The 23,689-nt window shown below is 42.6% G+C and overlaps 1 protein-coding gene across 4 annotated transcripts in view; it reads left to right on the top strand.

The window, feature by feature from the left end:
• The window catches only part of LOC143508346 (immunoglobulin lambda-1 light chain-like), a 42,854-nt gene that overhangs the window by 7,552 nt on the left and 11,613 nt on the right, over positions 1-23,689 (top strand). Inside the window, exons 1-4 of one of the 4 annotated variants that reach the window (XM_076996792.1) lie at positions 12,481-12,620; positions 12,712-13,034; positions 14,271-14,304; positions 14,845-15,351. In XM_076996792.1, the coding sequence (XP_076852907.1) occupies positions 12,581-12,620; positions 12,712-13,034; positions 14,271-14,304; positions 14,845-15,167 (720 nt within the window). In that variant the 5' untranslated portion in view covers positions 12,481-12,580 and the 3' untranslated portion in view covers positions 15,168-15,351. Of the gene's footprint in view, positions 1-12,478; positions 12,621-12,711; positions 13,035-14,270; positions 14,305-14,844; positions 15,352-23,689 lie in introns of those variants that run through there. The other 3 variants (XM_076996791.1, XM_076996790.1, XM_076996789.1) reach the window with 3 other exon arrangements.

Below are 23,689 nucleotides of genomic sequence, written 5' to 3' on the forward strand. Positions count from 1 at the left end.
TGTCTGTCCTCTTATTACCATGGTCATTAATGCTTCACTTAGCTCAGGAATGGTTCCGGCATGTTTGAAGCTGGCAGCCATCACTCCAGTTCTCAAAAGACCTGGCTTAGATCCCGAGAATTTGGATAATTATAGGCCCATTTCGAATCTCCCATTTCTCAATAAACTGTTAGAGCAAGCAGTAGCTGCGCAGTTAAAGGAACATATTGAATCCTGTGACCTGTTTGAAGTCTTTCAGTCTGGTTTTAGGAGAAACCACAGTACTGAAACTGCTCTTGTTAGGGTGGTGAATGATTTGTTGATGGCGGCTGACCAGGGACTGCTTAGCTTGCTTATTTTACTGGACCTGACTGCAGCATTTGACACAGTGTGCCATAGCCTACTGCTATCTCGGCTTAAAAATATGATTGGCATAACTGGGACTGTGTTAGCATGGTTCACTTCCTATCTCTCTGACAGGCAGCAGTTTGTTTCTATTGGAGGTTTTAAATCTGAAATTTGTTCTGTGTTACATGGAGTCCCCCAGGGCTCAGTCCCTGGACCTTTGCTGTTCATTTTGTACCTGCTTCCTCATAGTGACATCATTAGGCAGCATGGGCTGCAGTTTCACTGCTATGCTGATGATGTGCAGATTTATATCTACACCAAACCTGCCCATAGCTTGCCTCCTATTGCCTTGTTGAGCTGCTTAACGGATGTTAAGGCATGGATGATGTAGAACTTCCTGAGTTTGAACCATAGAAAGTCTGAGGCCATCATAATTGCTTCTCCTGCTACAGTTAGGAGACTTGGGGACACCCCTGTCAGTATTCCGGGTTTGGTTCTTTCTACCTCTGCTGAGGTAAGAAATCTCGGAGTCACGTTTGACTCTACGTTATCCTTTGAGTCACACATTAAAAATACATGTAGGGCAGCCTTTTTCCATCATTAGGAATATATCTAGGGTTCGCCCTTTCCTTTCTTTTGCTGCTGCTGAGACCTTAATTCATGCATTCGTCACTTGCCGACTGGATTACTCCAATGCTCTGTTGTATGGCCTCCCTGCGCGGGCTTTGAGCAAGCTGCAGTATGTGCAGAATTCAGCTGCAAGGGTGCTTACCCATAAAAGATCTTGGGAGCATATTACTCCGGTACTGTGTCACCTTCATTGGCTTCCAGTGCAGTATCGCATCCAGTACAAACTGCTAGTGTTGGTTTTTAAATCCCCGCATGACCTTGCTCCTTCCTACTTAAGTAGGTTACTCCAGCCATACTCCCCGATACGTACGCTTAGATCTTCAAGCCAACACATGCTTGTGGTTCCGCCCTATAAGTTAAATTCCACTGGGAAAAGAGCGTTCTGTGTCGCGGGTCCGATGCTGTGGAATGGGCTCCCTGATGAAATGCGGGCTTGTTCATCTTAAGATATTTTTTTCTGTGTGTACAGTGTCCTTGGGTGTCCAGAAAGGCGCTTTACAAATAAAATGTTATTATTATTATTATAAAGTTCATAATGATCTCTTATAATCTAAATGACATGACCTAATGAAGAATGACATAATTTCTGTCACAGTGCTACTACACGGAGACATTTAAAATATCAAAGTCATAGTTTGAAAATACAGCCTATGTGCTTTAAACATACACTATATACACTGGACCTCGCTGTCTGAGGTAGTGTATTGATGATAAGTGAGCTAGGGGAAGATAGGCGTGTGACGGACTGATGTGGGTGTGTGTAGGTGTATCAGTGTACCACCCTCTGGTGGCTTCCAGGCCTGCTTATTGTGACAGAGACCCCCACAAGGATCACTCCAGCAGACGCATTTGAGGCCTACCGGGCCAGCGAGGAGAAGGGCGGTCCAGTGCTCTCGATGGGAGGAGGCGATCAAGGAGGGGTCTTGCACCTGGGAAGCCAGAACCCAAGATCTCTTCTCCGGGCCATAGCCCTCCCTGTTGCAGGTTCTTACCCCGTCACTTGGAGTTCGGTTATTGCTGCACTTGATAAGCGGGACCGTCCGGCAGCTGGAGAGAAGAAGGCAGGACTGTCTTCTCCTCTGCACATAGAGGGCTTTCTCAGAAGGGCTTCAAGGCCGAGACACTGGAGACCCGTCGATCCCCCGGCAGACAGAATCTATAGGTCACCCGGATAATGCGTTCACCAATGACATAGGGGCCAGCATAGGGGTCACTACCTCTAAGGCCGAGTCTAGTTGACACCCAGACAATGTCTCCTACCTTGTAGGGAAGGGCCTCACTCCTCCTGCGATCTGCCTTTTGTTTAGACAGAAAAAAATTCCTAGTCCTGGAAGGGTTAAAGCGTCTCACGGCGGCCTCCAGCCGCTGTTGGGTGTCTGCCCAGACCCTATCGCTCCGCTTACACCAGTCTTCTATCATGGGCTGGTCAGATTCGGCTGAGTTCCAAGTATACAGGGGAGGCTGATGACCCAGCACGCTCTCAAAGGGGGTCTTACCCGTGCTGGACTGAACCAGGGAGTTCTGAGTGTACTCAGCCCAGGTGAGGAGTGGGCATCAGGAATCGTTTTGCTCACTACTGTAAGCCCTGAGGAATCTTCCCAGCTCCTGGTTGTTGACCCACTCCACCTGACCGTAGGGTTGCAGCAGTAAACGGTTTCACGGTATACCACGGTATTAAAATGCACGGTTATCATACCGTGTGCGTTTGCTTATTAGCGGTAAAAGGCAAGCCAGCGGAGAAACTGACCCGCGCATGCGCACAGGGGTGATAGTGGGAAAAATTCCTGAGCCTGAACTTTTTCTGAGCGGGGGGGGGGGGGGGGGGGGTGTGGAGTGTTAGTGTACCATATTTAGAATATTTAATAATTAATCTTTAAATTAATTAATAATCAATAAGTCAGGTAATCATTATAGTGAAATAAAAAAACTAATTTCCATTAATATTCTGAGAAAATGCTGTAACCTAAAGATTTATATTAGACACAATATGTTAAACAGGCATGATTAATTATTTATTCATTACTGTTAGTAAATTATAGGATACCATACAACTCAAAGAAATTATGCAAATAAAGTTTAAAAGAATTACAAGTATTAGGATTATAGTTAGTTTATATATATAAAATTTAATACATTTATATATATATTATATATAATATTTTGTGTTGGTTTATTAGGACATACATTTTGTGCTTTTGTTCATATTACACCTTATGCCATAAGGCGGCCAGGATTAACCAGATCGTCTGACCACCTGTACCGGCTCAAAAAAAAAACACTCTTATATTTCTGATACAAATTTAACTTAATCAGAATAAAGATAAAATACTGAATTTATCTTGTATCTACCTCTGAAGGTCTTCTGATGTCTGAAATACAGGCGGTCCCCGGGTTACGACGTTGATCCGTCGTAAATCGATTTTCGGTGTAAATCGGAACATACGTACATACTGTACGTAAATAACATACTATACGCAGTTATCCTATCCTAAAGCTAGGCTTTTGACCAATACCTTTATCCATAACTGCGTTTAACTAATCCTGACGCCGCGCACACAAACACGAAGTTCCGTTTACAACGCAGAACCACTTAGGTCCAAACGAGGCTTTATACAGTAAATGGGAGATGTGTAGTAACCACGAAAAATCGTAACTTGGGAACCTCATAAGGATCATATTTCGGCCTCAAAACAGATAGCATGCGCGCGCGTGTGGTTTATCATTATGATTTGACGGATTTTTCCCCCCCTCAAATTTTTTTTTTCGCGGACTTGTCGGTACGCCGGAATTCCGGCGTGGCGCCTGAAAACTATCAGGCCTAAATTTTTTAACAAAAAAAGGCTAAACTAAAATTAGTGGCGAAAATGATATAATCACGGTGGCTCCGCCCGTGCGCGAGGGCGTGCACCTCTCGAATTTTGTAACTTCGTGCCTCAGCGCAATGAACAGTGTTCATGTTTGCAGGGTTCATACACCTTTACAAGGTGGAATTAAAGCACTTGTACATTGCTTTCAACGTCCATTTCAATATTTCCCAGCACGTTAAACTTAATTAAGTTAAATATTTATACATATGATTCGAAATATTTCGCTTTTTTATCACATTATTTAATGGTTGTTTATTTTCAAAATGCCCAATCTTAACGTCTTCACGTCCTCTCATGTTAATGTAATACAAGAGAACTGTTCAGTCAGATAGATATTTGTTGTGAAACGAAGTAGTTACAGTTTCAAGCATTTTCAAGTACTTTAGCCTAAATTCCAGCACTTTTCAAACCTGAAACACAAACCAACATAAAAATTTGTCAGGTAAACGTTCCTTCCCTGTTTTTGAGGGGTGTTTCTTTATACTAGCACATACCGTTTCGGACATATAAACGCTTCCGCCATTCGCGGAGGTTCACGCGAGGTGTGCGGAGTAGAGCTGGGCGGATCAATCCAAATATTGACAATATCGATACCAACGCTGGTATTGATATTGAACAATACTCGTGTAAAAAGATCGATACTCTAGCTTTTTTTCTCTGCCGCACGCACTGACTGTTGTGCACGCGGATTCATCAAAGTCTCCTCTGTCTGTAAGAGCAGCGCTGCGTCACACTGCACGGAGCAGACCCGCCTTTTGTTGCATCGTCACGTGGCTCAGTGGCGCCAGCCAAGCAGTCATGCAGGTAGCCTGGCCCACCCAATCAGCACTTTCCTCGAGTGACATGTCACAGTACAGAGACAGACGCCACAGGAGTATTGAAATGTCAAGAGGAAGAAAAGTAGCCTACACCTATCACGTTTATGCAATATTTACTGTAATTTGTACTATTTTATTATTTATAACATTCCTTTATTGTTAGAATTAATATTTGTAAAATATTTGTATACATTTTGGGATTTTTTTCATGTAAAAATTCATAAAATATTTTTTTTTCCACCTATCGAATGACGCAAAAAAACTGGCGAAAAAGCGAAGATCCACAAATTATTTTCAAATTAATATCTTATAAAAACCTGTGAAAGAGTGAAGCCACACAAGCTGAAGCGTGAAGTGGCGAGGGATCACTATGTATATATAATATATATAATTAAGACATTGAGATAATAACCTAATATTTGTAAAAGTGTTATCTAAGATAACATTAGATTAAGCTTTAATTATCCCACAACAGGGAATTTTATAGAATTTAAGCAACAGGCAAGTGCACATAGTGCAACAAAATTACTCAGTGCAACAAAAACTCATAGTGCAACAAAAAACGGTTTGAAAGATATAATATGAGAGGTGGACTAGAAAAAATAGTATGAACAATTTAACTTCAATGTGTCACGTTACGGCGGGCCCCCTACTGGTCGCCCCCGTCTACAGCAGCAGCTTGTCCTGTGGATGTGGTGTTGTGTTCGTCCCTCGGGTGGGTGGAGCCCGCGATCCGTCTCACCTGAGGGTTGTTTGTTCGTCAATATATGTCTTGTCTATGTACCAGTTGACCGCTGGTTATTATATCCTTAATTCGGATCAGTTCACGGGTTTTGGTTTGCGCACTTTACATATTAAACCATCCTATTTCCCTGAGACTTGGCGTGATCGCTTCCATTTATTTTTGCTCACCCTGCCCGTCACACAATGAATATTTACACAGCTATACAAGTATGAAAGAGACTTTAAACATACAGAGGTAAAAAAAAATAGATTAATGATTTTCTGTCATTTTTTTACTCATGTAAAAAAAAAACAATTGCAATGAAAGGAAGAAAATTCCTAGTGCGGGGATAATTTTTATATATTTTTGTATTTTTTGTGTATTCTACTTGTTTGGGCAACACGGTGGCTTGGTGGTTAGCACTGGGGTCTTGGGTTCAAGTCCCTATCTGAGTGGAATTTCCATTTTCTCCCCGTGTCTGCGTGGGTTTCCTCAGGTGTCTCTGGTTTCCTCCCACAGTCCAAAAACATGGAAGTTAGGTAAATTGGCATTCCCTAACTAATTCTCCCTGAGTGTGTAACTGTGTGTCTCTGTTCACTAGAAAAGCAGGTGTCTGTGCATGAATATATGTGTGCTTGTATACCCAGTGGTGTATGGTGCTCTGTCACTAGGGTGTGTCCTCTCTCCACTTTCTGCACCCCATTCAGTCCTCAAGGGGACTGTGGTGTCTGGTAGAGAGTACGTTGTGTGCAATTGGCTGCCGCTTCCAGCCGGTGTGTGATTGTGTAAGACTTGTACCTGTGCACTGTTGCCAACTCCTCAGTAAGGAAAGTCGCTTGTCCTAAAAGTCGCTAGAAGTCGCTAAATGACATTATCACCTAAGTTGCATAATACATGTTTTTGAAGCTGTGTAAAGGAATAACGTTGGGAGAGAAGAAAATGAGTAAAAAACACTCTAAATATGTTAGAACTACAAATGAACATCTGTTGCCTTTGAAATAGGCAGTCACTTCTCAAAAGAAATACATGACTTTAATGCTTTGTATAAATAATATTTATGTAAATTACATAGTTTTTTTGCTGTGTTGTTAAATGTTAGTATATGAGTAGCAGTTAGCAGGAACTAATTGGCATAGAAATCAACCTTACAATACAGGCAGTATGCCCATGTATTATCTCCAATACATGGCTTCAACCAGCCTTTAAATTCAGGACTTGATTCCCACTCTTTCCTGTATTTTTGAGAATAGAGTTTAGAGTGAGACATGATGAGCAAGTTAGCTAGATGTTAAGCTTTCACATAGACGCACATACTGTGGAGAGTTAGCTAAATGTTTAAGCTAGATGTTTAGCTTTCACAGAGATGCACTGTGGACGAGTCGAGTGGCCGGCTACGTGGTGAATGAGGTGAAGAATGACTGAGACTGTGTGAGTTAAATTCAGTGATTTCTTTTCGTGTCTCACTGAAGACTAAACCATTTATATTTACATCCCCCGTCAGTAGCAGCTTTGGGCATGCGCAGTTCATTTGCAGTGTGGACGTGGAGTGGTGAGGGTCTGCTCTGAGTGTGAGACTGCACTGAGTGTTGTGGGGCTCACGGCAGCACCTGCCGGGGCTCACGGCCCAGAGGACAGCAACTAAAGAGTGTCAGAGTCTCTAAAAGTCTCAAATAACACCACAAAAAGTCGCTAGATTTGTCGCTATTCGCTTTTTACTACAAAAAGTCGCTAAAGGGTCTGAAAAGTCGCTAAATATAGTGACAAAGTCGCTAAGTTGGCAACACTGTACCTGTGTCAGGGCCAGCGCCAGAACATATACAGTGGGGGGGGCGTCAGAAAATTTTGGGGTGGCGAACGTAAGTTGTTGAGCGGTGGGGTTATGGCAAACATGTGTTGTTGAGCGGGGGGTGGCGTGTAACGATTGTTGAGCAGATGAGGGGGCGCCATGTAGCGATTGTTGTAAAATAAATGGGTCTTATTATTTACATTGAGGGGGCGGGACACCTCGCCTGAGGGGGCGATGCCCCCTTTCGCCCCCCTGTGGCGCTGGCCCTGATCTGTGTTAAAATTGTAAAGTGACCTTGACTATCTTGAAAGGCGCTATATAAATTGAACATTCATTCATTCAAAATAGATTTATTTTCCTAATGTTAAGGCAAACTTTGTTTTGTTACTGTTCCCTTGTTTCCAAACAAAAATATTGATTGTGATAATAAAGTATTTTGTTGTCACATACAATGTTTGTTGAAATTGTGTCCTAGATCTTTTGGATCCTTTGGATCTATGATCTATTAAAAAGTATCGGTATCGATATCGGCGATACTGGTCCTGTATATACTTGGTATCGGATCGATACCACAATTCCAAGTATCGCCCACCTCTAGTGCGGAGTCGCGCGCTACGGTCACTCGCTTTCACTGGATGTGAAAGACGCCATCAATTTACATGCATTCATTTATTTTCAAATTCTGACGTGCCTGTTTTTCATATGTTCAACCCAGACTCGGTGTGAAAGCCTTAAAACAGAAATCTCTATTGTGAGGATCATGTCAGAAATAAATGCTCTCTTTCTGCAGTGTCTGGTTATATTCCAACTTGGCAGTAAGACGTTTACAACAGTTGTTGATCAGACACTGATCCAGGCTCAGTTTTTTAGATATTAAATAATTTAAACGTAATTAATTGTACTGAAATCCATGATTTAGGTTTCTCTAATTTTGTAGTATTTATATAAACACGTGTACAGCTTATTTTTTTTAAAGGAGACATTTTGTATACAATAGTTCCAGGTTTCTACAATAAATAGTTCATTGAACAAAAAAAAAACTTTTGTTGTAATTTCTTTAAGGGTCAGTGTATCTTTTAATAATGTATGTAACAAACTGTGATACCGTGATAACCGTGATACCGCGGTATTTTCTGAGACGGTTATCATACCGTGAAAATCTCATACCGTTGCAACCCTACCTGACCATTAGCTTGCGGGTGATGACCTGAGGTGAGTCTTACTGTAATGTTTAATTTCGACATGAACTCCCACCATTCCCGTGAGGTGAACTGCGGGCCCTGATCAGACACTATGTCCTCGGGTAGACCGAACTGCCGGAACACGTATCTAAACAGTAGGTTAGCAGTCTCCAATGCCATGGGAAGGCCGGCGAGAGGAAGGAACCACACCATCTTGGAGAAGCGGTCCACTACTACGAGGATGGTCTAGTTATCTTCTGAGGGAAGCAAGTTGGTTATAAAGTCCAGCGTGATGTGTGTCCAAGGTTGTTTGGGAACAGATTGGAGGAGTAGCTTACCGGCTGCTGGTGTATGTGATCTCTGTGCAGGAAGCCACATGAGCTAGAATATCACGGCGCATGCCCAGCCACTAATAGCGATCCACCAGCAGTTGTGATGTACAGGTTGAGCCTGTGTGCCCTGTTCCTAGGGATGAGTGGGTCCAACTGATCAAAGCTGTGCGCTGTGCAAGAGGCAAGTACTTACGGTGAGGTGGACAATGCTGATGGGGATTAGCAGCAGCGATGTTCATAGTTCATAGTGCCCACTATACACTCTGGCAGTAATACTGGATTCTCACTCGTTGACTCAGCACTGCCGTTGAATCAGCGAGAGAGAGCGTCGGTGAGGGTGTTCCTCTCCCCAGGATGGTAAGTCACCTGAAAACAAAAGTGAGAGAAAAAGAGCAACCACTATTCCTGGCGCGCATTCAGCCATTTGGTGTTCTTCAAGTACTCCAGGTTTTTGTGATCCGTGATGAATGTGAAGGGATGCCACGCTCCCTCCAACCAGTGTCTCCACTCCTCAAACACGAGACGCATAGACAGCAGTTCCCGGTCTCCAACCCCGTACTTGCACTCCGCTGAACTTAATTTTTTAGAGAAAAAAACGATGGGCTTTAAATCGCTGTGCTTCTTGAAACACTGCGAGAATACTGCACCTTCTCCCACATTGGAAGCGTCTACCTCTACTATGAAAGGTTTACTCGGATCTGGTTGCTGCAGGACTTGACGAATGCCTGTTTCAAGAGAGCAAATGTATCTTCAGCCTTCTTTTTCTAAACCTGTTTAGTAGAGCCCCCACATAGTAGGTCAATAAGACGCTTAGCTATTAGGGTAAATGAACAAATTAACCGCCTATAGAAATTTGCAAAGCCCAGAAACCTTTGGAGCTTGCGTCGTGTGAGGCTGGGTCCATCCTACCACAGCCTGTACCTTGCCGGGTTGCATGTGTACGGAGCCTGGCCTAATGGTGTAACCTAGGAAGTTCACCTCTCTGAGGTGGAACTCGCACTTCTTGAGCTTGCAATATAAATGATTGCACAGGAGTGTGTCCAAGACTGCACATTCATCACGCACATGTTGGTCCAAGGTTTGTGAATAGATAAAAATGTCATGGATTTAAGAGACAACGCATCTATTCAGGTATTCCCTCAGGACCTTGTTAATGAACCCCTGTAAAAACGACAGAGCCATAAAGCAAGACCCTGTACTCATAATGCCCGGTGGATGTGCTAGACACCATTTTCCAGTCATCGCCCTGTCTAATGTGGATGAAATTGAAGGCGCTGCGTAGATCAAGCTTAGTGAAGAAATTTGGTGAGCTGCTGCAGTGCCGAGGGCACTAGAGGCAGAGGGTAGGAATAGCCCACTAAGAGGGAATTGAGTCATTGGTGATCCACATATGGCCTCAGGCCACCGTCCTTCTTTTTAACAAAGAAGACGCTGACCAAGGCAGGCGAGGTGGAGGAAGTGATGTAGCCTTGAGATAGAGCCTCTCCGACATGTTGGCTCATAACCCACTCCTCCTCTTGGGATAGCGGATAAACACGACCTCTAGGTGGTGTTGTTGCCTCCTTCAGGACAATGGTGCAGTCCCACGGACGATGCGGTAGGAGCTGGGTAGCCTTGGCGGAACTAAAAACTTCAGCCAGATTTTTATACTGGCTAGGGATGGAGGTGGATTGGACAGTGAATTTGTGTCTGCCTTGAACGGGTGTGAGGGGCTTAGAACATCTAATAATCTGTCCTGTGGTCCACCTAATGACAGAGTTGTAAAGCCTAAGCCAGTGGAGTCCTAGTGTAATGGGGTTATGGAGGTGTGGGAGGATATAGAACGATATGTGCTCAACGTGACCCTGAACTGTGAGACGAAAGTAAGCAGTGCAGTATTGAATAATGCCACCACTCACAGGCCTGCCGTCCAGTGCTTGGACATGCCTCGGGGTGTCCAAGGCCTTCAGGGGCACGCCCAGTCTCTCTGCCATGCTCTGCACCATCAGGTTTCCCAATGCTCCTGAGTCCACTAAGGCAACAACCCCAACAGAGAAGCTCTTATATGTCACCATAGCCCTAATTGTCAGCAGATGACCCATCAAGGAGTTTCTCACACAAGCTCTGCCATTGCTCCTTGGGGGCTGTCATCTCTCCGATTTGCATGGGCTCTGCTGGGGTTGAATCCTTAGCGAGCGTGGGTGAGGGCTGTGGAGAAGGAAGCCGAGCTTGACTGTTCATACAAGTCGCCACGCCACTGGACTGCCTGCCTGGACTGTGCTAAGTGTCACCTGCCTCTTTACTGTTGCCGTTTGGCCTGAGTCTTTATGTTGTTTTCACCATGGACAATAAAGCTTTTAGTTTACAGCCTCTGCCTCAACTGGGGATGTCATTAGGTGGTGGAAGGAATATTCAAGGATCTTCTCAATCCCACCATCGCGCCTTCCACAGAGGAAGCAGAGCTGGAGGACTCGGACGGGGATTTGCCCATCACTCAGGCTGAGGTGACCAGGTCAGTTGTGAAACTCCTTGGCAGCAAGTCTCTGGGGGTGGACGAGATCCGCCCTGAGTTCCTGTACAAACAGAGCAGGAGCTTGGTTCGCATGGCCAGCAGTAATTCAGACTGGTTCCCGGTGGGAGCTGCACTCCCACCTAAAAAGTTATGAACAGAATAGGTGACAAAGGGCAGCCCTGCCCTTTGTCACCTATTCTGTTCATAACATTTATGGACAAAATTTCTGAGACGTAGCCAAGTGGCGGAGGGAGTTTGAGTCTCTGGCAGAGTCTCTGGAAATGATTCATTGTGCTGGAATACAGACAATACATGATTCACCACAACATGAAAAAAGACAAAAATGAAAAAAAGATAACACTGTAAATAAACACAGAATAAAGACTTATGATGAATGTTACAAATGCAACTTCATTACTGATCACCAACTTATATTCTTGTTACAAGAGTTAATGCTAGTGAAATGCCATTTAATATAAAGTACCAGTCAAAAGCTTGGACACACCTACTGTTTTTAAATTTTCTACATTTTACAAAGCATGTAGGTGTGAGACCATTAAAATAAGACATATGTAATAATGCTGTTGGACAAATATTGAGTCATAGATTTTAGATTCTTCAAAGTAACTCTACAATACTTAGACAACAGCTTTGCACACTCTTGGTGTTCTTTCAAACAGCTTCATGAGGCCCACATGTATGATGCTTTTCCACTAGGTGGCAGTGGAAACCACACTGAGAGGAGCACTTGTGGAGATTTCCCCAAGAGATTATACGCTCCCCTAATCAGTGTGAACCTCCTCTCTCACTCCGGAAACACCTGCAGAATACTGGTACGTTTAGCTGTATGTAAATGAAGAAACTTTTCTGTTAATATCGTAGAATACTGAAAATGGATTAAAATTAGACGTGTCAATTCCAGGTTCATAGATTAAAAGTCCTCACCAGGATTTTGCTCAAGCTTGCTAGATTTTCTAATTAGCAATCCAGGTAAAATTAGTGGAATCAACACAATCCAGGAAGCCTGAGCAAAATCCTAGTGAGGACTTTTAATCTATGAACCTGGAATTGACACCTCTAATTAAAATATGAGTGACTAATATATGGCAAGAATACTGGTACGTTTAACTATATGTAAATGAAGAAGCTTTTCTGTTAATATGGTAGTGCACTGAAAATAGATTAAAAGATGAGTCACTAATATATGGCAAATCACTGTACAATGTTAATATGTAATAAAATGATTAACATATAGTAAAACAAATAAACCAGTGTAGGACCTCACATAAGGTGTGTGTTGTTGAGAGGCCCCTCCCCCTGCCCCTCCTACCTCTCTTATAGCCCCGCCCTGCAGTGTCTCCTTCATCTGCTCCTCCAGCCTCTGGTCTCTTCACTCAGCACAGAGTTCAACACACACGGCCAAGATGCTGCCAGCACTCTGCACTCTCTTCACTGCTCTCTCATGTAAGATCTCACCACACTGCAGCTCCTCAACATTTACACACTTCTAATGTATGGATGAGCTAATGGAACGTGGATGCTGTGTTTACTGCAGGTGTCAGTGGTGTAACCGTGGTAACACAGAAGCCTCCTGTTCTCACGCTGACTAAAGGACAGAAGGCCACTATGGACTGTAATCTGGGTACAGTGACAGACACTGGAGCACGTTGGTATAAGCAGCTACCAGGAGGAGTTCCACAGTATGTGCTGAGAAATTATCACTCAAGCTCTCCTGAATATGGGTCAGGTTTCTCCTCTCCAAAATTCACATCAACACACTCTTCTACATCAGATTACAATTTGGTCATTGATAATGTGGAGGTTGGAGACTCTGCATTTTATTACTGTAAGACATGGGACACCTCTGTTAATGAATACGTATCACAGTGATTCACACCATGACAAAAACCTCCTCACTGCTCACATACACTTCTGCTTTCAAACATATTGAGGAACTGACACATGTAAAGACAAACAAAGCACTTCAGTCAAAAACTAACTCACATTTACAGGATATTTTTGGCAGTTACATATAATTGGTAGAAGGTTTGACACACATTTAACTCATTTATTTTACATAATACATCCATCATGTGCTGCTTTAATAATATCAGTGTGATCAGATAAATACTAGATCAGTCATATTGTCCCATGGCAGGTCACATGCAGTGTTACAGGACTTCACACTAATATGACACGTGTGTGATCCACTGAACAGAGTGATGGGTCTGTAATTCATGATGACCTCCATTCACACATTACATCACCATCCCAGAACACTTCCAACACACACACGTTAATCATGTAAAGGAAGTGCTGATGAAGACTATGTATTCACTAGTCTGTTAATCCACGCTAACTGAATATAGATTTTACTGATTTTTAAATATATGATCAGTATTTCTACTAACTACAAAAAATACAATCAGCAGCATTAATTACTTTGTCACTGAAAATGTGCAGTGACTTGTCTATTAATAGTTTTGATGATTTAAAACAATGACATTATACACTGGAATTGCTTCTTTTTAGTCTTATTCCAAATATCTGTTTGAGATTTCTTTACCACTTAGCAAATTTGAGTAATTCTGGGTATTATTTTATAATGTCTTTTTTCTCAGTGACATACAGCTGTCTCATAATATTGTACTGTAATGATCCTTAAGGGATTATTATTGGGTTACTGTTTCTTTAATTTAAGTTGTGTGTGTGAGTGGAAAAGTGCGCGAGGAGCGAGAGTGAGAGAGAGAGAGGATTCAGTTATTTTTCTTGAGTGAGTTCGCTTGTATTAATGTTTAAATAAAAGAGACGAGTTGTCAACAGTAAACTGTCCTGGTATTTAACGAACGTTACAATACTCACAATATCAATTTTATTTGATGCAGTTTGCATCTGCGGGACACACAGTAACTGCAATATATCAGAACCAAACATACAGATTTCTCTCAAATAACATTGTTCTCATATATTTGGGCAAAACAGAGTTGTGGAATAAATCCAGACTGATGTGGGAGCGTAAGGGAATGTGTTAAAGACACACTTCACCATCACTGTGTTCACTCCTGAAACTGAGGAGGTTCTTGTACGAGGGAGGACGTAAAACGTAGCACTGTGGTATTCGGCCAAGGAACAACACTGAAGATCACTGGTGAGTTTTCCTCCTTTCTCTTGTTTCTGTAGTAGTCAGTGATTTAATCTGTTGTACTTGAGTGCAGAAATGTTATTGTAAAGTTTAGGAAAATGGGGCATTTTTGTTGATTCATTTAAAGAGCTTTCCAGAGTAATAAACTCTTCAACTGCTCCAGCAAACATTGATTTAGTAAAACTGGTAATGTGATTGAATATTCACAGAAACAGACATTTCAGCAACGTTTGAAATACATTTCAGTCTTTATGATGTAGTGATTACAGGTTGAGTGTTAACCTGTAATTTCTGGAACATTCCTCAAAGATTCTTATATTGTGAGTTAATTTTGAACAGTCAATACAAAACCATCTACTTATGTTTTTTTATAACTTGATTAATATGATCTCTGTCTTATGAAGACACAGGTAAATAAAGGTAAGAGCTTGTTTATCATGAATACATTCGTTCATTTCTATCCTAGATGGTTGCCCGGGTTATTCAGATAAGCTGTGAACGTTCCTCCATTAACAGTATTTTTTCTCCAAACTTCTCTCTGATCAGACACTGCTCTGCCGCCTCCTGTTCTGACCCTCTTCCCTCCGTCCAGTGAAGAGCTGAAGTCTGATAGGGTCACTCTAGTGTGTGGGGTCAGTGACATGGTCACTGGCTTCTCTGATGTGCGCTGGCTCGTGGATGAGAACCCAGTTACCAGTGGAGTCCTCACTGGTTCTGCACAGCAGCAACCCAATAACAAATTCAAACTGAGCAGCTATTTGACCATCCAGAGCTCAGAGTGGAAAAACGACAAGACCATAACATGTGAAATATCTGCTGGATCTCAACTTGCATCAAGGAAAATTCAGATGTCTAAATGCCTTGTGTGAACCAGATGAAAGCTGTTACATTTTTCAATACTTTTATGAAATGAGGCAAAAACTAACAGAAGCAGTAGTTTGATCTGTATGATTAGTGCTGAGAGTATAAAGAGAAACTTCATCTTCTTCTTAATCATTGTAGCGTTTGTGTTTAAGAACAAAATTGAACTTTAATAAAGTGCATAACAAAGCAGTGTCTCTGAAAATGATTGATCATTGTGCTGGAATACAGACAATACATGATTCACCACAGGATTACTTTACATTAATGTCCTCTATATTAGATTTAAAACTTTGTATTTATTGTGATCTCCCCTCTAAAAAAATACATGCACATTGTCAACTGAACAACCTATACTGTAAAAAAAAACTGTAAATTGATCATACTAGTGTACAAAATGTTCGGATGCTTTTTTTCTAATTTAGCATTTTCACTATAAATGGTAATATTGATCACCAATAGGTGGCAGTGCAGGACCACAGAGAGGAGCGCTCGTGGCGATTTCCCTTACAGATTATACACTCCATTAATCAATGTGAACCTCCTCTCACTCCGGAAACACCTGCAGAATACGTTTAGCTCTATGTAAATGAAGATAGTTCTCTGTTTCTGAGTGGGAGAGACAAGCACATTTTATAGTTTATATTATATAGTACTATATACTGTGTATACAGGCCCGTAGCCAGGGGGGATCGAAGGGTTCGTTCGATCCCCCCCCTCCCCCCCCGCCCCCGCACCCTCCCTCCGTACACACATGCCCCTCAAGATAGGTAGGCTATTCAATGAATGAATTGTTAATCTCCGGTGAATATACAGACAAACAAATAAGGACAGCAACAACAAACTCACAACAAACTTATAACAGTGTTGCCAACTCTCACGCAATGAGCATGAGACACGCGCATTTGACCGTTTTCGCACGCTCTCACGCCATACATCCGATTTCTCACTCTGAAAAAAATCTAGTTTATTTATCTTCGATCTACATCTATGATTCGGGTTTCCATCCAAACCTTTCGAAAAAATAATGCGCAATTTCCAAGTTTCGGCAGAAAAAAATGTGAATTAAGCCTTCTTTTCATTCATTACAGTTATGCGAATAAACTTTAGATCACGTGAGAGGACGCCAAACAATAGTGGTTTTACGTCCATCTGGCAGTTACGCATTTTTGCACGTTGAGGTTGTGAAACATTTTTTTCTTTTTCTTTTCTTTACATGGAGAAGTTAAATTCAATTTTTGCTCTCTCCAGAACTGTTTTTGTATGCATTTGCCATCTTTACATCGCGATCATGTACAGAACCACTTGACTTGATGCATGATACGTCATCGTTTATGCGAAAAACCCTTTTCCATCCAGTTTTTCCGAATTTTGGCGATGCGATAGTCTAACTTTTCAACCTCCTCCTAGCGTAAACATCTTTTTGCGATATTTGGGTCTTTTTTCGAATTTTGGTCTTTTTCCATCCAGCTTTTTTCATGCGCATTTTCAAAATGCGCAAAAACTCGGTGGATGGAAAACCCACTTACTAGTTCGCTCTGGCGCCAACCACTGGCGATCTATCGCTATAGGCGCAGCATAGAGGAAACATATAAGACATAACCCCCCCCCCCCCCCCTCACTCCACTTTTGGGGGAAAAAGATCCCCCCCATCACAATGCTGGCTACGGGCCTGGTATACATAAAGTAGTGTTTACACTGCCGAGCTAGAAGGATATGATTGTGAGAAGGGGGAACAGTAATAGTAGTGTGTATGTCTGAATAATTGTAATGTTTCTGAGCTTCAAATAAACTGTTGCAAATGTAGCCGTGGGAATGTTTTTGAATATCTGAATGTCCGTTTTTTTAAGAACTTCACCAAGCTTTGTTTTACAATATCAATGTTAAGTTAAAACTTTATGTAACACCAGGGGGTATTCCAAGAAGCGGGGTTAACAAACTCTAAACTTAACCCTGAACTCGGAGTTGTCTTACCCCGATCTGACATACTCAGAGTTTTCGGTTCCAAAACGGCGGTTAGGAGTTAAAGTAATCAGGGTCGCTCAACTCTGAGTAGGTTGACCCAGACAGAAGCGCGTTCATGCGTAACTATGAAAGGCCTTCTTAATGGAACGCAGATAAATAGGATTTATCATGGACTTAAACGCGAAAATCAGCCGAACATCGTATTTCACACAACTGTAGCTTGAAGTATTAATGACTGCGTATGCAGAATATTTAGATATTATTAAACGTAAATGTAATACTGCGGTAGCTGCTAGAGAAAGGCAGTCAGCATGTCAAAAAATTGCCAACAGAGTTAATGCGTGAGTGAAAATGATATTTTTATATTTAGCAGAAGGGTGCGATTATATTATTATTTTCTCCAACTTTATAATACTGTATTGAGTTTTTAAATATTTTTTATTGAACACTTACTAATTCCAGGTCTAATCTGAGTGGTTTGAAACACACATGGCATCAGATAAAAATGAAGTATAAGAATATTGTACAAAGGTATGGCTGTACATAACTATCTTATTCTTAAAATATAAAATATATTTATTTACAGGAAAAATGAAATAATGAAACAGTGAATTTGACTGTAATGTATATTAAAAGGTTACAGGGTGGATGGTGGGGTGGGTGGTGGTGCATGATTTAATGTGGAAAGCAGTGATTGCAGATGGAGTCTCTGACAACTCCACCATCTCTGTTGTCACCCACGTGCATGTAAGGTTCCTCGTCTGTGGGCATGTCAGAGATGGTAGGCTGTCGCTCTTCCTGGATGGTTGCAATGTTGTGTAATACCACATATGCCTTTATTATGTGGCACGCCCTATCAGGGGTAACTCTGACCTCCTTCAGGCACTGGAACCTGGCCTCGAGGATTCCTAGGGTCATTTAAATTCTTGCCCTGGTTTTGCTGTGGGCCTGATTGTAGCGGGACTGTGGTCCAGGTGCAGGATCTGAATAGGGAGTCATAAGGTAGGCCTATAGGACAGGCAGGGATACCCTCTGTCTCCATGAAGGAGGCCGTCATGTCCTATATCACATCTAGGGTTTGCAATGATTTAACTATTACACTGCATGTGAACAACTAGCAAAACTACCGCAGGCCTACTGTGTTCAGATTTGTTGTATAGTGTGGAATCATACATGGATCCTGGCCATCTGGCTTCAACATTTGTGATGAGGTGGGAAGCATCACATATGATCTTAATGGGAAGAACGGTCAATTACAATAGCTACGTTATTTTTGTTACCATTAAAGATAAGTACATTATTCATTAAGGATGATAAAGGTTAGTACCTGTACATTAATGCTATGGATGAAATTTCATGTTCTAATGGTGCTGGAATAGGTAGCATATGTAGGTTCCATCAATACAGCCAATCACTCTAGGAAATCCTTAAAATGTAAATGGAATGAAGTTCGTTATATATTGCTTCTCCTTTGCTTAATTTCTTTATTGTCCATGTGAATTAAAGACAAACCAATGATGCTGTGGAATTCCTCTTTGATGTCCATAACTGGCTTAAGCCCAGGAAACACCACAAAACCGGGCACTAGTCATTTTAATGCCGGACATAGTTTTCTGACAGACCGACATAGCTTTGCTGACAGATTCCGCATCTCCTACACTATAAAGAAAACTTCCACTAGCAAAAAACGAAGACCGATATATAACAATCTGGAGAGAATTTAGGGCTGATCCGCGATGTGTAATATTTGAAATGTTATTATAATAAAGTTATTGATGTAAGTAATGGATTGTGCTGAAAACGATAACGTTCATTAAAAAAATAATCCGAAAATGATAGTAGGCCTATGTCTATTCGGGGTTTTATAAGGCGTTCCCGACGAAGAACTCAGCGAATAAACTGAGCTTCAATATCCACATGATCTTCGAGGAAAGGACACGTCATGATGTGTTTGTAACTCTGGGTCAGGTCCAAGTTAACCTGCCAGTGAGCAGGTTAGCTTCAGAGCATAAGTTGCTATAGTAACTGACTCCGGTTCTCTCTAAGCTCGGTTTCTGGAACGGAAAGCCTCGAGTTTCCGTGAACTCCGAGTTAACTTACCCGGGTTTTCTCGCTTAACCCGCTTCTTGGAACACCCCCCAGGTTTGGACACCAGTAAGTTGTCACCACAGATCAAATGTACTTGAGGGTTTATTTAAGCAAATATCAGACACATGGGAGGATTGGAGGGGTAGCTGCTCACCTACAAGGGCAACACTACAAACAGGGAGCACAGCAATCATACAACACAGCTACAAAGCCCACTACAAAACCACCCAACCATTTGGTGTGAAAAGGGTTAAAACTATTATAGCTCATCAGAAGTAAACCTCTACAAAACCTGGACTAAGCCTGTAGTGAACAGCTAGACTCCTCACCCCAGCCAGTGGCCCCAATGCACAAGCTTGAACCCCACTAATTAGAATGACCTTTATTAGCTTTAAAACAATATCTAAAAACATACATCAAACACACATTGCCGAATCCAAACTACTGCCTGCACTAAGCCACTGGCTAGAATAATTGGTGGCGCACAGTGTCCCAGTACTGGTTGGCCACCCAGTCTGAGACAAACAAAAATCAACTGAAGTAAACACGCACACAACCATGCACCAAATCACACGTTGAAATGGCACCCACTCGTACACTCCCCCAAATCTCAGCAAAACCCAACCACAAAGATCAAGCAAATCACTGATAAGTTAACCAGACCAGTCAAACAGTCTCAACCCACACACCCACAAACAATACCTCACACACCTAACACAGACACTCCAAAAGAAACCAACCTGTACGCCACCAACCTTACCCCCTGCACAGAGGAGACCAAAAAAAAACTCCCCCCAGCACCTCCAACTTCCTGCTTTTAAAGGGGAGCAATCATTTCAGACTGGGCACTTCCTGTCACTCAGCGCCACAGCTCCCCTATTGTCCCAGCCCAGGCATTACACCCACCCTGAACACAGTCCATTCTGTTACATTTAAAAGAAAAAAAAGATGTTTTTGTATATGGTTCATTTTGGGGGTTCCCCCTTTGTTTGTTTTATGTGGGGCGGCAATTAGTGCGACACACGCATCCACGCGGATCAGGGTGCAAATTTTGAAAGCCACCTAATCCAAGAATTGCTACAGATTGCTGGAGTTAAAAAATCGAGAACAGCTGCCTACCACCCGATGGGCAATGGCCACGTTGAGCGATTTAATCGCACATTGGGAGGAATGATCAGGGCTTTGCCCCCGAGAGCTAAGCAGAAGTGGCCACAAATGTTACAGACTTTGACCTTTATGTATAATTGTACACAGAGGCGGTCTTTGCATAGAGGCGTTGCTAGGCAATTGCCTTGGGCCCCTCCCACTTTAGGGCCCCCCTTTTTTTTTTTTTTTTTTTTAATTATTAAATCACACTTCACAGAGGTAAGTATACAACGAACAGTATACAAAAACATAACATACAAATGAGCCAGACGAGCCAGGGGTTATCTACATTAAACAAACAGGTTATAAGTGGAACATACATTCAAAGTTCTGATAGCCTTCTTGTTTGTTGAATCAGCAAGCAATTTGAAATAATATTCCATTTCCTTTCTGAATACTAAAAAACAAGGGGTTTTCTTACCAAACTTACTTTTATGAATAAAGAATTTAGCTTGAAGCAAAATCAGGTTTAGTAAAAAATAGCATTTCCCCTCTTTCTTGGCATACTTATGAAAGCCAAAGACAACATTTTCCCAGTATAAAACAAAATCTTTGAGGAGATGATCAATGAAAAATCTGCTGAGGTCTCCCCAAAATTGTTTGCTCTGCGAACAATGCCAGAATAAATGAACTGTAGGGCCCCCTTGTCTAGCTAAAGCCAGGTTCACGCTACACGACTTTTCAGTCGTCAGGTTTTTGTGCCGTTCGCACTACACGACTGGTTGTGCTGTAATCGCGAGTCTTTCAGTTGTTGTGGCTTTCACACTACATGACTGATCGGCGACACGGGCTCACGAATTACACGACTGGGGAACCGCCGACTCATCTGGCTGCCGTCCAAAAACACGAAAACACGAAAACGAAACACTCGCGAGAACCAGCAACACCACGTAGAAGAAAACAAAAACAATTTACATGTACTCCACATTTTCGTTATTATTATTTTTTACCGTTTAAACACTCCATAGTCCCAAGTTGCCAAAATTATTTCATCTCTCCGTTGCAGTGAACATAGATATAGTCAATCGCACTATTTCTCCCGTGCTGTCACAATAACTTAAACACAGTGTTGTAGTAAAGTTGTATGAATCTAGACGCTGCTGCCGACTCTCAGTCGCCGACTGCTAGATATTAAGATATCTGCCGTTCGTCTGCGATGAGTTGGCGACCACTCGGCGACGGCTCGGCGAGCGTCTTTCAGCAGTTCACACTACACGACTGAGCGAGCACCGAGTGATCACCGATTTGCCTCCTAGTTTCTGTCGGCGATCTACAAAAACAGTCGGCGACTGAAAAACCAGCCTAAAATCATGTAGTGTGAACCTGAACTTATTTCTCGCATATTAACGTTGATGGGCCCCCTAGCTAAATTCGCCTTGAGCCCCCAAATTGCTAAGTCCGCCACTGATTGTACAGCACATTAATCTACTGGCCACGCCCCATTTTTCCTGATGTTTGGGAGAATCCCTCGTCTGCCAGTCGATGTAGTGTTTCACAATGTAGGAAGGGACAATGACATTGTTGACTATTGGCGCATTTCCACTAGGGCCTGCTTGGCGCGGTACGGTTCGATACGGGTCGCTTCGCAACGGAACGGTACGGTCGTGTTGTGTTTCCATTACAATGGTGAACCACCCCAATGTGGGTGGAGTCGCTGTTGGCGCGCGGGTTGTAGTGTCGTGACATCATTTGTATGCGACCACAACACCGGCACAACACCCCTTAACAAATAGCATTATTGTATCTTATTTATCTTTATCTTCATCATTGTATGTGGTTGCTCTAATTATTGATAATAATTTGGTATTACTCAAACAGGCTGAACACACCCTGCATAAAAAGCATCAGTCATACAATCAAATGAAATCAAACTTTATTATGAAATATAGATATTTAAAGTACAACATATGTAAATAATATAGTTATAGTTTTAAAAAGTGCAAAAAGCAAATATATACGTATAGCTTTATATGAAATAAATATTTATAGTACTACAAGCAACATTTTGTGTGCTTTTACTGGCGTCTGTCTCGCATGGTGTTCACAAGTTCGCCAAGCACCCGAGGAAAGCCCGGTTGAAGGAAACATTTTCCGCCAACTCCGCTCGCCTCGTCAGTGGAAGGGGAATCTTGAACGTAAAAAATAACAAATATTAAACACAAGCATTCCCGTGAAAGCAACAACAATATAGCGTAACTGCACAAAATGTGTAGCACGTCATCGCTGCTATGGCTACAGCTAACTAGCAACTAGCAAGGCTAAGAGCTAGCTATTGTACAGTAGTGACTGTGGTGGTAACATTAACTACAAACACAGCTCTAAATTCCTGCGTTTACAATAGATGCGTTCATATTACGTTCATATTACATCTTTTACGAGCCTAGTAGTAAAACTGTGAAATCACAATACACTCACCATTCTCCGTGGCCTCCAGCACCGACATCGCCATGTCCAGCACGTTTTCTCTTCCGTTACTGGCTGGCCGGTGACCGTATATGACATCCATTTGCTGGAACCATTTCCAGTCTTTGCGGTTTGCTCCGCTGCGTCCGTTATGGTCCTTCACCGCCCGGTAATCGCGTTAAGCTTTTTTAGCTTGGACCGACCGGCACTGCTGAACGGACCGCTGGTAGCCATGAGTGGCCATTAGCGCGGAAACCTCGCTAAAAACCTTTACATTTCTAGTGGCCCCGTCCAGTTCACCCTGGATTTTTTTTATCGCTGATTATTAACAGAAAGGTTTGTACCTCGGCGTTTGACCAGGGAACAGACTTTGCTCCTTGGGTTTTAAAAATGGCTGAGGAGTCCATAGCATAGCGGAGGAGTCGCTCTCCTGACGCAACCTGTGACGACACTCCCTGGCCAATCAGTGTCATGCTGTTCCTCCACGTCACAGAACTGTACCGCTTCGGAACGGTTAGAACCTCAAGCGAGTCGGTACGAAAAAAGTACCCAAAGGGGCCGGCTAAACGGGTCCTGGTACTAATGGAAACACTCACAAACCGTCGCGAATCGAACCGTACCGTGCCAAGCAGGCCCTAGTGGAAATGCGCCATATGATGACTACATCAACAGTATTCATGCTAACCTCCGGGAGGCTGCAGCTCTTGCCCAAGCCAGTGCAGATACCAGTCGACAGCGCCAGACAGAGCTTCATAACAGGAGGATGAAAGGCTGTGACATTGAGGAAGGCGATCGCATATTGCTGGCCAATAAGGGTGAGCGAGGACGACGGAAACTGGCGGAAAGGTGTGGGACCACACCTTACCTGGTAGTCTCGAGAGATCCTAAGTGCCACACTTATCGGGTGAGAAACATCAACACTGGCCAA

Source organism: Brachyhypopomus gauderio, chromosome 2 (genome assembly GCF_052324685.1).
Source record: "Brachyhypopomus gauderio isolate BG-103 chromosome 2, BGAUD_0.2, whole genome shotgun sequence".
Classification (NCBI taxonomy): domain Eukaryota; kingdom Metazoa; phylum Chordata; class Actinopteri; order Gymnotiformes; family Hypopomidae; genus Brachyhypopomus; species Brachyhypopomus gauderio.